The 15892-nt window shown below is 35.0% G+C and overlaps 1 protein-coding gene across 2 annotated transcripts in view; it reads right to left on the reverse strand.

Moving 5' to 3' along the window:
- The window catches only part of ADGRA3 (adhesion G protein-coupled receptor A3), a 118877-nt gene that overhangs the window by 15605 nt on the left and 87380 nt on the right, over nucleotides 1–15892 (reverse strand). For both annotated transcript variants that reach the window (XM_086891682.1, XM_023925799.2), the window contains 6 exons: nucleotides 15609–15680; nucleotides 14063–14223; nucleotides 12966–13179; nucleotides 11895–12059; nucleotides 4991–5192; nucleotides 1682–1831 (listed from right to left, as the gene is read on the reverse strand). In XM_086891682.1, coding sequence (XP_086747808.1) covers nucleotides 1682–1831; nucleotides 4991–5192; nucleotides 11895–12059; nucleotides 12966–13179; nucleotides 14063–14177 — 846 coding nt within the window. In that variant the 5' untranslated portion in view covers nucleotides 14178–14223; nucleotides 15609–15680. The remainder of the gene's footprint in view (nucleotides 1–1681; nucleotides 1832–4990; nucleotides 5193–11894; nucleotides 12060–12965; nucleotides 13180–14062; nucleotides 14224–15608; nucleotides 15681–15892) is intronic.

The raw sequence follows: 15892 nt of genomic DNA on the forward strand, positions 1-15892 counted from the left end.
CAAATACTGGACCAAAAGCAAAGGTAAGTATAATTTTTAGTTGAATTGACCAAAATGCAATTCACAGTACCTAAATTTAGGGATTGGAATTTTCTGCTTGAAGAGAGAAAGGGTAGGGTGAAGAAGGTATCTCCTTTATTTACTATACAGGCTCCACAATTTTTTTTTCAGGATATTACTAATAAGGACAGAACATTTGCTCTTATTTTTTTAATCTTAAACTATAAAGGCAAGAATTTGAATATAAAAGTATTTATTCTTTTGAGAACTGGCTCTCTTAGGAACAGAAGTTACAATCAGTAAAAATTCTTAACTAACACAAAGCCTTAAGTAGCATTTGCAGGCTGTAGTCTTTTCATTAAATCTTCAACAACCAAGCTAAATTAATTGAAAGTGCTTATCATGACTTATTAGTACTTGAGAAATGGTAACAAATTTCACACATCAACAACTGGTGATTTTAGAATATACCAGCAGTGTTAATATCCTTAACTAGCAGAATTCAAGTTGCTTCATACTTTTAAAATATATTACACATTATTCTTTCTCCTACTTATTCAGGTATGAACAAGCTTTTTCAGCTGTATTCTAATTTATGACAATCTGCTAAGAACTTTCTGAACATTTGTCTTGTTGCTTCTGATATGAAAGAGCTATTAAATTAACCTGTTTATTATTTATTGTACTAATCTTTCAGAATAGCCACTTTTGCACAAACTAGGGAATGAGTAAAAAGATTGTGTGAATGAATATGAGTAACAGCATCAAGAGTAAGTTTGCGGAGTAATAACCTGATAAGAAATCAAGCCTTATTAATAGATACTGAAATTTTTACATGAAATTATACTCATGTTCCTTAAATATACCGGCAAATCACAGGCTGGCTTCAAAACAAATCTATTGAGGAAAAAACTCATTGTCTAAGATGAAAATCCTCTAAGGAATCCTGCAAAAGATGTAGAACCAGCATTTATGGTTTTCTGAGGGTGGACAGGGAAAATTTGGCTTTTTGGTTTTTTGCACGAGTTTAAATTTGAGGCAGTGTGGTCTTCAACTTGCCAACATGCACTGTTCAGTGAGATCAATATAACCTCTGTTCAGCAGTGAAACAGAGAGTTTCTACCCACTGGTGGGACTATTCAACTACTTGCATTTTTCTCCCCAGCAATGAGCATTCTCTAAGATTTTGTTTTAATGTCTTATATCCTGCAAGGCAGTGGAGTACTGAAAACCTTAGAGATATGGCTCAATATTGAATAAAGACAGTCTATCATAGTGGAAGGGGAGAAGATAAGTCTTGTTTTATTCATTATTGAGAGGATCTCTGAGGCTTTCATTATTTGTGGTTTTAGGTAAGAACATACCAATGAAAACCTGTGTGACCCACTCCATATTAAATAAAAACAGACTTACTGTACCTATCTCCCTGCTCCAGTGCTGACCAGAGGTGTTACTCACATTACAGGTCCAGTGAATGCTGGATCATCTCAGCGCGAATGCAAAGTCTGTGACCATGGGTCAGCAACTTCAGGGACCTACTAAACAAACAGAAACATGGAATAGAATCTGATAATCCACTAACTCAGTGCCTGCATCTAATGTTGGGAAGGTTTCACTGCTCAGAATACTTAAGGACAAACACTTTGATTATCTTTAAAGTGATGGCAAATTATCCAGTTACCTCTTTATATTTCTCAGCAAATCTTCCAAATTTTTCTATCATTTCAGCCACAAAAATAACATCCATTTTATCAGAAAAATTTGCTGCTTCAACTGTGTAAGCCAAGAGCTGTCTTGCTGTTGCCACTGCGTTAGTGAGGTTGAGCGGCATCTACATAGAGAACAAACATGAGCATTTGAAAAAGGACAAGACAGAGACAACACTTCACCAATTAATTGCATTGATCCAAAGACAAGAGCAATTCCCACAGGGATCACAGTGTTTTGAGTAGCTAAGGACCACCACCACCACCTTATCTGTAAGCAAAAACATTTCCTACAAGCCAGAGAGCTACCATTTGTACTGCTAGCCAGCAACTTGGTTTTGTGCTGTTGTCCTAGAAGGGAGAGAGGCATTGCACCAAAAAAATAGGAGGACCCCCCCCCCCAAACAGTACTGTCAATTGCTTTTCATTTTCACCAAAGCCAAGGCATGGCAACACTAAGCTCTTTAAATATAGCATTTTACAGCAAGAGAAGCCAAAACCGATTCAAACACACCACTGCCACAGCATTCACTCTCAATTCTGTAATTACAGGAAACATTTGGAATAGCATACACACAAAAAACCAAGACAGATCTCACTATGACAAAGGTCATGATTTCACTCCTGAAACAAACCCCATGCTGGAAAATTCTTCTCAAATAATACACAACATCAATATGCCCGAGCCAGCAGGGACCAAAAATGGAAAATTTTACATAGTACAGTGGAAAGCTGTGCTAATGTTATCAGCTTGTGCTCAGATGCTGTTTATCCATGATAATCCAAACTAGAGACGTTCTCTCTCTCTCTGGTTTTTGGTGTGGATATATCTAGTCTACTGAATTTCAAAAGTGCTACATAAGCACAACCATGTATTTGTCCTTGCCACTCTTAGCACTTGTACATAAATTTCAATGCAACTAATGGAAGTTAATTTTTTGTCAATATGCTAAAAGTCATGCATTTAAACTGCAAATAAAACTTCAAAGTCATAACACATACTGAACAAAGTCAACTTTCAAATTCAGACACTCTATATAATTTCTTTGAACTTTTTCTTTAATCATTAATTTATTTTCACCTAAAACTCTACCTGTTCAATACACAAACAGTGTATCTAAGAGCAGTGGAATATGAATGCTCCTGTAGAATGTTAAAAAGGTTTCATTTTATTTTACATGTGAACCTTTACTTGATGTAAAATGTTTGGCAAAGCTCTGATGTATGAAACAGCTCAACTACTACCTTTGTTCAAAGGCTATAAACATGCTTGTAATATGATTACATTTAACATTAGTCTCAGAGACGAGAAACTTCTGTGCAGAATACTGCTAAAAATTCCAGACCTACTACACATAAAAAGAAGGCAACTTTCATAAGTAAAACAACTCCCACACCAAAAATGTTCCCCTTTTCCTTTAAAAAAAAATTCAGCATAGAATACCTGTGTACATTTATTTTTGGGTAGATAATAGAAGTTATCTACCTCACACATGAAGACTATTCTTTTGCTTTTGTGAGGATACCAGTCTGATGCTTACATTTTAAACTTCCTAACACAAAGTTGGCAACGTATTTCCACAACCTGAAAAATGTTGGCTAACCAAAAGCAGTTATAAGAAGCTTAATTCATCTAGGCTCTTGAGCAGCTGGGCTACAGTACATACACAGGAATGACATTTAGTTGTCACAGGCCTTGAAGAAAAATGTGAATTCCCAGGTGAGAAAAAAAGCAAACCAGGAGCATCAGAGCTCTGTTTAAACTAATATTCAACTTTTCTGTATCCCAGAAAAGGAAGAAGTCATCCCCAGCATGATTTCTCTCCTGTTAACCAGTCATTAAGAAAGAACACTCTTCATTTGAGCTCTGAGACCTGTTTCATGTGACCAAGCCATGGAATGCACCCCTAGTGCTAGGAATATAAAGCAGTAAAGCAGAATAGTTATGTCACCCTCGAAGTTTATCTTGGGCCAGAACAGGCATTCCCTTCCTTTCCTTCTCACCCCTGCCATCTTTGGTGGCCAGAGCTCAGGGATCCTCAGGGACCAGAGCAGGAGAACCAAAGCTATGTCTGCATTAGGAAGTACCTGAACACAGAGGAAACAAGTCAGCCCAGCTTACATGGCAGGCAGTACAAATCTTTTGTCTCAAACTGGAATTAGCCCAATCAACTGAACATCAAGATTTCACTGTGTGTATAAATCTAAGACATCCCAAGGGGAAAATACCAGTTTAGATCTGATTGTCTCAGTTGGAGGCTGAGGTGCTTTCGGATAGGTAGTGTGTTAAATTTTTCCCTAAAAGAATGTGACATGAACTGGAACATGCTAAACCCACACAACATGTAGAAATCCTACACTGGGCTCAGACAAGCACCACGCGGAACCATGTTAAATGTAAGTGGTGCTACCAACATCATCAACTCCAGTGACCAAGAATTATTAATAAAAAACAAACAAAAAAAAACCAACCACCAAACAAACTCCAAAACACCACACCGTAACAATCTCATATTTCCATGGTTTGATCTGTTGCATCCATACTACTGATCTGACTGCACAAGTTGGAAAACAAGCTTAAACCAAGAGTTCCAAACTTTATGGAGTAATTTCCAACACAGCACCTATACAGACAAGGTTGGGTACATCCCTGCACAACAGCATTTGTGGAAGTGTGTACTAACTAGTCATAAACTTCAAAAGGAACTTGGAGCTGATAAATTTTGCTTCATACCTACAATCTGAATTCTAGAATACTCTCTTGGATCCTGGTAAGTGCTACTAGATAAAGAAGCCTAGTTAATACTCACTATTTTCACTAGTTAACTCTTATCAATCACACTAAATCTCTCAAAAGTTTACAGCAACAAAGGCAGACCAGAGTTTGACTATTCTCTACCACTATAACAAAAAGAGCTGGTCACCATTATAGATTAAACCTACCTTGATTCTTTATAGCATGTGGGCAGAACAGGGCATCCAATTGACAAAAATAATCATGACAAGCCATTCTCTTATGCTTTAGATAAGTACAAAGAATAAAATTTTCCTTGTACCTTCAATCTAGGGGCACTCAAAACAGATACTAAACCAAGATTTTAACCTAAACCTACAAGTTTCAGTATTGTACTCAGAGGCATGTGTCCATCACAACCTATCTAGACCATCGTTATTTCCCACTTAAAGAAGATGAAGGGTTTTCTGAGTTTTTAGATTTTCATAATTTGAATAGATTAGATTTTCATCTAATTTGAATTCTGGTTTTACAGAAATGCACAAATTACCTGATTGAACATATAAAGAACTCGAGTCACATCATTTGCATACTGGCACCTGGAGTAGTCCTCGTCTGCCCAGTACCCTCCCCTGTCGCATCTGCGCCAGGCTCTTCTCTCATCTTGTGAGTTGCCAGGATATATCCCACTGCCAGCAGAATAACGTGTACACAGCAGGTATGCTGTGATGCCTGCCAATGTTCTGGGCCACCTGGGGAGTCAAAAGGAAAAGAAACCACTCACATTTAGACAAATTTACATGACAAGTAAATAAAAGGATTAAGCACTACAACATGAAATAAAGAGACACTCAAAACTAAGCATCTCTAAACTATTTAAAAGGCCACCTTGGCTCATCTTCAGTATTTTCAAGCTGTTCATATTTGTGTCTATTAACAAAATGAGTTCTAACGCTAGCATGCTTTTTTTGAATTCCTTCATGAGGTTTCAGGTGGAGGGAAGAAGGTGCTTATAAAACAACTAAAAATAGATCACAACTTTTTGATAAAAAATCTTGGCTGCTTCATGAAAAATTCCCAGTTAACACTATAAAAACAACTTGATATTTGCTTTCTACTTGTCCTCTACATATGCATAAATACAACTTTCAAACTGCATTCATACTCCTACCAAACTGAAGATATGAACAGAAGACTACATCTGCAGTATTTAAGGAACAGTAGTAGCAGTAGTACAACCACTCTGACTGGTTTTGCAAACAAAATATCAAATAGAAATTAATGGGAAAAAATTTATTCATAATGCCAAGAAAGGAGGAAATAATTCCTTTCACTCAAGGTACATGAAACTATGGTCTTAAGAAAACTCCTTACATTCTCTCCACTTTGTCCTCTAATTTTACCACATATTTTATCTGTACAAACAAACTTAGATAACAACAAAAAACCCACAGAAAATAAACTGCAATACATGTCTAAAGCACTGATCATTCATTAGAGCAGAACTGACCCAAAGAAAAAAATAAGAATAGAAGGAAACCATGCCTGAATTAAGATGCAATGCTGAGCAGACAGAAGAGACAAAGACAAGGAACGGCAGCCAGTCTGCCTGTTCCTGCTTCTGACTCTCTACCCTGTTATATGCATAAGCTTATATGCATAAGCACTGTTTTATCATTCAGACACTAATTCTTAAATTTTAGAAATAAAAAACATACATACCTAAATTGCAGAATGCTCAGTATCTCAAATTCTACAATCCAACATGTAAGGTTTAACTAAAACTGAGAGAAAATGAGCTTCACTGGATCATTCCAGGCTTTCTGTAGCCTCATTATGTCAAGCTCCTTTAGAAGTCTTAATAGGTAAGAGTTTTTCTAAATTTTAAGTATTTCAAAGGGCCTTGTACAGAGCAGTTGAGTCCAAACACTGGAACTGGTCAAACAAAACATTTTGGTGGATTACACTGTGATTGAAAGTTTGGACTGCATATTGGTAAATGACTGTTTATTCACTACAAAATTAAGAAATATTAAGAATATATCAATATTTGGAAAAAAAAAACAACTCTCTGTTTGCAGGAGGATGAAATAAACACCTTGAAGGACAGTCCATTTCCAGGAAATTAAATTTTTAAGTAATATTGCCAACACAAAGAAACAGAAGAAGTTGGCACCATTTTCCCTCCTTACTCATCAGTTAAGTAACTCCTCTCACTGAAGATGCTAGAATTTATCACAGTTCTTCCTGAGAGAAGATAATTCTCTAGGGATGGACTAAGGCAAAAGTCTACAATTCTCAATTGTATTAAGTGATGAAAGATACCTTTTAGGGTATAGTGAAAATCTTCTTTATCTTAAATTCCCGTTTATTCTTAATTAGTTCCAACAGAACAATTGTAACATGTTCAGTAATGGAAGACAGACACTTAGTTCAGGCCATTTTGACCACTACTTAAGTTTGGAGGGTAAGGACTAACAAAAAGATAACTGCTGGTGGCATACCAGTATTGAGACAACCATAAAAGAATTCTAAGTCAGTAAGAGAACTAATGGAAAAGACTAGATGATAAATACAACAAACTAAACTAGGAAACAAGGACTTAAATTTAACTACCTTTTGTAACAGCTTTGACATTACAGATCTGTTCTCCAGATCTGTAATGACATAATTTCATTAAGAAATGGAGACTTACTATTATGACCATCACTAGAGTATTTGATTACTAGAAGAGACAGAAAATTATTTGGGTATCCAAATAAAATAATAATAAATATATATCCATATAAATAAATAAATATCCAAAGCTTCATCCAGCCCAGCAATTATTCATTCACATACACTCAGAGCCTCAGCAGCTACTTCAAGTAATTAAGAGAAGTGTCACCATCAACCAACACCAGAAGGGAAAACTTATACCAGATTTGGTGACAATGGAGGTAGTTAAAAGAAAGAGGAAAAAATTTAAAAATAATTAGCACAGATTTTAAATGCCGGAAATCATATTGAGGTATTTTAGAGTATATAAATTAATTAAAAGAACAGGCACAGATTCTGCAATGGTAACAAGGATTTTAACATCTTTTTAAATGTAGAGAAGAAGGCAAAAGAAAGGACAAAAATCTTCCTCAGAAAGAATTACAACAGTATTGTGAATTACCACAATTCCAGCAGTAACCTTAATGCAATGTTACATGCACCTCAGCAAACTAACAAAACATCAGACTGGATCATGTCTGGCCATCTCTGATCATGAAGAAAGCAAGATATGCATCTGCTGGGAAGGGAGGGAGGGACAGCAGGATACAATACATGTACACTTATCCAGCTCTCTGAAATGTCAGTAAGGACAAATTGAAATAAACTCTGATTCAACACAGAATGGAAAAAACAATTACAAAGATGAAATACTTCTGCGCTCCCAATTCTTATGTATTTATAATAAGCCTTCAGAGAACAAAGCCAAAAAGAAAACAGGCAGATGAGGACAACTAATACATCAGCTGGCACAGCTGTTAGAAGACATGCAGGCCCACAAATACCTTGCATAATACACTCAAACCTCCACATCTAGAATGCAGTTAGGTTGCCAGAAACATTGCCACTGGAGTACCAAAATATAACTTCCAAAACCATTTATCAATGCTGAAATTTTTATATTAAGTTTCCACATCAAAGATGCCACTTCAAAAGGGGCATTTGTCTCTGTTGTTACAGTTTTCTAAAAGTTGTATTTTTCCAAAGCATTTTCAGTAAAAGTGTGGTCAGCTTACTTCAGTTTTCACTGAATGTATCACCTTACAGACTGAGTGTCACATGGCCTAGGAATAATTTAAATTCTGTGGTCCTGGCAGAGGTTTTATGACACAACCTCCAAGACAAATATTTTTACTGAAATATGGCACACGCTGTTCTTTTTCGCACTATTTCTCAGCCTAGGACTCAAATGTAAAACAAGTTTCTCAGGACAGCTTTAATTACTATGCTTTTAAACAAGTGTTACTTCTAAGCTATATGTATGTTTATCTTCTAGAACTTCTGTAGCCATCCAACAGAGAAAAGTGAGAGTTGCAGTGTGTAACACTACTTCAAAGACTACTAGATTATCACAAGGTTATTTGCCTTTTCTCCCTCTTCTTATCTTCACTTTCCCTATTTTTATTACCCCTCTCTTTCATTATTGTCCTTTCATTCTCCCTGAGTTTACTTTGCATTCATCTCCCTACAGAGCATTTTATCACCTTTTGCCATGATCTTCTCAAAAGAATACAAGCAATGCCAGGTAGTCTTATAGTCTGTGCTACCTTCAGAACAAATTTAAATTATGTACAGAAGCATTTTACTATTAAAACTAATGTATTATTTGTATAATGATTTAAAAAGACTTCTACAAAACTGCACATAAAAGGTGGGCAATTTTAAACTCGAACAGCTTTGTGCCATAATCTCACATCATGAAAAAAAACAAATGCACAGTGCCATGAAGAGAAACGCTTTCAAGCAATTGCATCCCTTATCCACTTTCTTCTCCCACGCACAAAACCCCTTTTGTAGATACAAGTTTCTTTGCAGTGGTGAATGAGATAGGGGAACTGATTTTAGCTTTCACTACATTTCCCTTATTCCCTAGTTTTGCTAAATGAATGTTAACCTGCACCATTCTAAGTCATGAACTGTTTCCTCCCGATACCTGCATTACATGAGCTAAAGAGGCATTCTCCAGTTAGCATGAAGCCAGAGAGGACATCCTTCCAGCAGAGCTCAAAAGGTGATTAATGGCATGAAATTCTTACCATGCAAACAAAGGTTATGTAAGTTTGACTGTATTCTTAATTTCTTGTGAGTCTAAGCTTGAATATCTTTCACAGTTTACCCAACTGTTAGCAGAAGTGCAAATTTGGGCTGTATTAACACTCTTATTTCATTACTCTGTATAATTAGGTGCTCAAAATTTATCACATATACATGAGTGTAGACAGCTGTGGGGGAAAAGATGGTTCATTTACGTTTAAGCACTTTAATTTCATTTCAGGGGAAAAGAAAAAGGCAAACCATGAGATAATAAAACAATCCTTTCTTTCAGACATATTAATTCTGTTTTGAAAGCACTCATTTGTTTAAACAAACAGTAACTTTCAGTTACAGTGAGTTTTTATATCATAATTTCATTATCTTACAGATAGTCCAGTCTCTTTTTATTACATCTTAGTACCTCTCTAAATTTAGCACGATAATTACAGCTTTAAAATATATTACACCCAATGAGTAACACTTTTCAAAAGTAGCACTTTTAAAAAAGGTAATTCTTATATTTAAAAAAGAATTCTATCAACTACCAGCATAAAATTATTCTAAACACAACAGTTAAAGGATTTACTGAAGTGGGAGTATTTTAACATGCAAACTGTATTTCCAATTTAATCATTGATTGTAAAATTCTCAGGGATATTATCTGCGTAATACTTAGAATATTTAAATTAAAGGAAATAAATTCCACTATGAAGTTTTTACCTAACCTTTACAAACTATGCTGAACTAATACTGAGCCAAAGACACTGAAGACAAACACCCTCCTTTGTTGCTCTTTGCTATCCCATCTCTGCAGGGATAAAAATCTAGATGCCAGTTTTGAAACACCATCCAACCTAAAATGACTAACCAGTTCCAACTAAAAAAACTATAAAATCAAATTCACCTAGGATCATTTACAGCCATCTGTTCAGAACCATTTTCTCACTAGTCAAAGCCTTATTTCCATATGCTCTCAAAGGTGAAAAATTATTCTTTATTATTACTCTACCCTAGCTACAAGTGGAAGTCTGTTATAGTAAACCCAGACACAGTGAACTTTTTGATAAGCTGAACATTTCCTGAACTCTTATTTCTTTCTACTGAATTCCAGAGGGGGTAAATCCTATTACACTGAACAGTCACTGAACAGCACAGGTTAATTTAATGGAAAACACTTTGAAATAAGCCTTTACCATCTGTTTTCACCTCTAATGGCAAATCAAAGAAGAACAATTCACACTTGTATCATAAAAAAAATGCATAAGTGATTTAAATAGATGTGTTCTTTGATGAATACAACCTGCATCTGTTTGACTTCCTTCGCCTTTTATCTAAAGCAGGAAGTTCTCCTTTTCAAATGTAATGCTTATCCCTGCAGTTGAAACCACCACAGTGTAAAAAGAGGACATGCACGAAGTTACTTATATAAATAATTCCTTACAATGTGGAAGTGAAGTTCTTCAGTAATTCTAAATTTCCTCTGTGCAGCTACTGATCTTAACACTAATTCCCTTACTAATAGTTCCTCATACTCACCCTTCTCAAATTGTCCAAGTGATGAACATAAAGGAGATCAGCTTGGAAATAATGCTCTCAGCCAAGACTTTAAGTGAATTTTTGCTACAACTGGAGGTCTTCTGCAATTGAAAGCTTGTTTTTCCCTTCCCCCAAAAACTATGTCCCTGTAATGTGGTTGAATTTACTTTTCATTTCTTAATATAAAAGATACATGGTCTTAGATTAGCTATATACAAAGAAGATAATTTTAAAAACTCTAATGCACACAGACAGGGAAAGGAAATTTCTAACTGTAAACAAAAGACCAAGCAGAAGATCAGTACAGCCAAGCAGCATAAGAAAAGTGAAATGAGTGGATAAAAGCAGTTTATACAACATTAAGAAACCCTATGCACCATAGTGAACACAATGCTGTTGCAGACACTAATTCTCAGCAGGAACTACTGCAGGGAGGTAAAACACAGAGTAGTCATAAAGGGAATTACCTTACATATAGAGAATCTATACAGAAGCTATCTGTTACAGCTGGCACCTCCAGGAGTAACGTGTTGTTAGTGACCAGCAGCAGAAAGATCAGAAAAGGGAAAACAGGTGAAGAGGTAAGAACAAAAGATAAAATACTCTGTAACACTCAACACAATGGAATATCAGAGCTACCACTACAGTCCCAACAATCATCAAAAGAAAACAGCACCATTCTTATTGTTTACTCTAATACTCATGGGGGGAAAAAGATCCAAATTATGTTGCATATTTTATATGGTGATTTTGTCATATAGGAGCAGAAGGCTTTCAAAAAGAGAACAATAAACTGGCAGAAATCCTGGTCAATATGTTGTCTAACTTTACCTTAGATGTAATCTACAGAAGTTCAACTGTTCCAGTAATTTCACTCATATATTTCAAATATCATAGGTTAATTTCAATATCTTTCAAGGATGTATTACCAGGCTCAAAGTTTAACATTTCACAGTTTAATTTCATGCACTTCTGTCAACACATAGTAATTTAGAACAGTTAAAAATCTATTATACACCATTTACAAGCAAACATCCACATAGGTGCCTCTAAAGCATAAAATTTTAGTTAGAAGCAAAATTAAATGGACTTTTTTTTACTCTGAAAAAAAACCTGAGGTAACTAACCTGAAATCCCCCTTATTGTTCACAACCCTCTCTGGAGGGCAGTACTGTGCAGAACTTTCTAACACCACAATGTCTACTGTCCTTGTGTTATTCCCACGTCTGGTCTGTACATGACAACCCCAGTTTCCTGTGGAGCCAGCCTGAATGTTTGAGATTGTCAGTGCACTGGAAAAATAAAATAAACAAATAAAACCAAACAGTCTTGCAATAACATTTATATAAGCTTTTACCAAAAGATGAAGTAAAGAAAGACAATAGAAGAAACATCAAATTACATACAGCCATGAGTGATCTTATAAAACCAGACCTATTTACATCTCAATATACTGAAATTAACAGAGAAGTAGTTACTATACTTCAGGCTCTCAATTTTGCTAAGGTAGAAAACAAAAAGAATAGCCATAGGAAAAAATCCCTAGACTTCAGAAAGAAGAGATGAGAAGTCCAAATTCCCCAAGTGTTATCACTGCTATTCAAGACAAAATTTTTAGTTGTTTAGAAAGGCCAAACTAAAATAAATTCCCAAATGTGTAATTTGTTATAAACATTGAAGCTCTAATTTACTAATACAATTACAGGATATATAACCACTCTGTAGATGCTGAATAAGTCAACAATCTGCTGCAGACAGAATAAATTACACTTACAAATCTCAGCTGGAGAACAATATTAACAACTGTGGTGTGCTCAAATGGAAGAGTAAAGAATCCATGAGCAATTCAGTGAAATGCTTTGTTTTCAACATTTTCATCTCTAACATTCCATGAAAACAAATTTATCCTACCATAAACATATTTTAAATGAATGCATTGAGTGAAACTTGCAAAAATTAAAACTCAACTGCAACTTCCTCTAGCTAATCCTATTTTAAGCACGTAGGTTTGACCTACCAAATCTCTAGACCTCCTTCCTCCAAGTTTATCATTAATAGATGTGCGAAGATTATTTCCCAAATAAGTATGTTTCTGTATACATGTTTACTCTATAAGGATAAGAGAGGTTATGGAAATAGACACTAAATCAGAGCAGAAAGTAAGAAGCAGGAAATACATTTTTGCACTCTGGATTCACCTTGCAATCAGTGAGCAGTTGTGAATCATGTTTTTTTCAACAAAAATACCCTGGGACTCATCAGTTTCCACTATCTTCCCATCCTGATACCACAAGACTTGCATGTCTTGATCAATATATGAAGCCATACATTGGAAGGGTAGACTGTCTCCTTCAAAGACCACCTGACGATGAGATGGAGTCATATAGAAAGATGGTAATTCAAGCGGTGGCTCTAGAATTCAAGACATAAAACCACAATTAATAGCAAGAATCTCTTATATACCTAATTTTCAAAAGAGGAGAATAATAAACTAAATGAGTATCTATTATTTATACATCAATATAAAGCTGCACCTGGCAAGATGCATATAAAAACTACATTTAATGCATCGGATATTGAAAAATACAAATTATCATCATATTCTTTTTCAAAATGTGTATTCCTTTAATGCGATATATTTAAATACTCTTTTGCTAGCCCACATCTAAAAAAGTAAAAAATAAAAATTTGAAGAAAAAATGTAATTATGCATTTTACTTCTTCCCGATTTTTCACTCAAAATCACAGTAACATATGAGTTTTTATTTTTACAGTTGGAATAACTCTAATATAAAAAAAGAAGTTAAGCAAGTTAGTCATGGTTTTGTCACAAAAAGAAGGCTAAACAAGAATAGAATCACCATGCAGGAAAGTAACTCACAAAATGAAGATCTTTTAACTTCAGAAATTTGGGGGTAGAGTAATTCACATATCTGAAGTCAGATAGCTAAACCTAGGAATGACATTATCAGTTTCTGATTCTTTCTGTAGCATTTACATAAAGATCTCTTAAAAATAGAGATAAGCAGGAAAAAGGATTTTATCAAGAGAGTTACTCATTCTTTGTTTCTACAAACTAATATCCACCATACGCATTTATTTATTAATTATTTCCAAAAGGAAGAAATCATGAATCACAACTATAGATCAGTCTTTGAAAAGGAGTCACTATTACCACACCACCTAAGTGCTGAATTTTAGGGAAATGAAATAAAGCAAAAAAAATATGCTTGCTAATATTAACAGAACATAAGAATGCATTAGAAAACAAGTATCAGTTGTCTGGAGTGCTTACCACAGGTGAGAAGCTCCTGTTTAACACCAGTCACTGTCTGTGACTGAAGTGACTTGGGATAGGCACATTTAGTCTCACGTACAGTTATATTTCTTTCCTTTAACCACTGATGCATCCACAGTATGTTGCAATCGCAAAGAAGATAATCAGTCTGAAATTCTCTGCAACAAAACACAGGCATTTACAGTGACAAACTGCAATATTACAAGGTCTGAAAGCTTGACAATAACAATTGTGCAATGCCTCTCATTGTCACAGATACAAAGGCAACAAGTGAAGTCTAGACTACAGTGGAGTTGCTTACTTCTACCTACTGGAAGCTACTCTAATCCTCTCTAAGTTGTACTCTGAGAACAAAAGGACATACTCCCCGAGAAAAGGAATCCTCTCCATAAATATGAGGAATATCTAATACCAGTACAAGAAAAAAATTCTAGTAACTTCTTTCAAGGAGAGCATTCATGCTACTTCAGGTGAGCAATAACAAAGAATTGCTTGAATATGCACCATTATAACCTAAGAAGATACTTCATTGCTTCACTGTAGCAATCAAATGCTTCAGTAGTAAAATCAACAGAAATAACAGTTCAACCATTTCTCTTTTCAGAAGCACTATTCACACAACTTTATTCTGTTTTACATGAGAATCATAAGGCTTTTAATTGACTCAGTCTTCTCTATATCCTTCAGTATTTTCTAGTAAAAAGGCATACCAAATCCCCCATAGATGTTTACTGAAGTCAGTTAAATTAAGGGATTAATTAATTATCTGTTCAGAAATTAATATTTTATCTGTTTAGAAACGTAAAAATGTAGCAAAACATATGGGTATGTCTACACTGGTTTTTACCTCTAGTGAAGATGTCTAGAGGATAACACAACATCAAAGGGAAAACACTACAAACACTAAGTCAACATTCCTATGAAACCCCATTTGGTGTTTGTTCACATGAATTCCTCCAAATCACCATTATTTTAATGGCAACCATTATATCCAGATTCTTTTGTCACACCTGTGGTGTTGTTGGACAGCCACCTTTATGCAGACAATTAAAATATCAGGAATAACACCTTATGAACAATTAAAGGGATAGAGGAGGGAAAGAAACATCCTCCTTTATAAATAAATATAAACAAGAAATTAACTCAGTGTCAAACCCAGAAACCACAGCTTTTGATAAAGTCCCAGTACCGTGAGCCAACTGTCATGACTCCCAGGGAAAAGCATAAGCTAATCATCAGCACTTATTTCAATTTACTTTCTTTCTTACCCAAGATTACAACTCATGAAACCAAGAGAGAGCAAAATAACATGAGGTTGAGATTTACCCACTGTTATGTGTAACATAACTATATCATTCACAAAGGACTAAGATCTTGCTTAAAAGTATTTGCTTCCTTTGCTATAAAGGTGTAAGATGCTATTTATTTACTATAAATTAATAAATGATACATATAGAATAAAACTTTTGGAAGCCCAGATGAGAAAATAGCTTTGGTATTTTTTTTTCAGAATAATGTAGGACTAGATGCAGCAAGTACTCACAGAGACTTTAGTGAGCCAAGATGATCAAATGTTCCCTGTGTAAGTGTAGAAAACAGATTTCCAGAAAGATTCCTGAGAAATAAAAGTGAAATAAAAAAATCATGATTTGAACTCGTCCTCAGATAAGTGACATGTGAAATAGAAAAAAACCTCTCTTCAATATAACTCTATGTTTAAAAGTTACAAGATACTATTATGACACTGTCATAGTTCACAGGACTGTAAGAATAATAATCAGGTTGCAAGAGCCTAGCAAAAATCTCCAAATGAATTGTTCTCTAATA

Source organism: Cyanistes caeruleus, chromosome 5 (assembly GCF_971803275.1).
Source record: "Cyanistes caeruleus chromosome 5, bCyaCae1.hap1.1, whole genome shotgun sequence".
NCBI classification, from domain to species: domain Eukaryota; kingdom Metazoa; phylum Chordata; class Aves; order Passeriformes; family Paridae; genus Cyanistes; species Cyanistes caeruleus.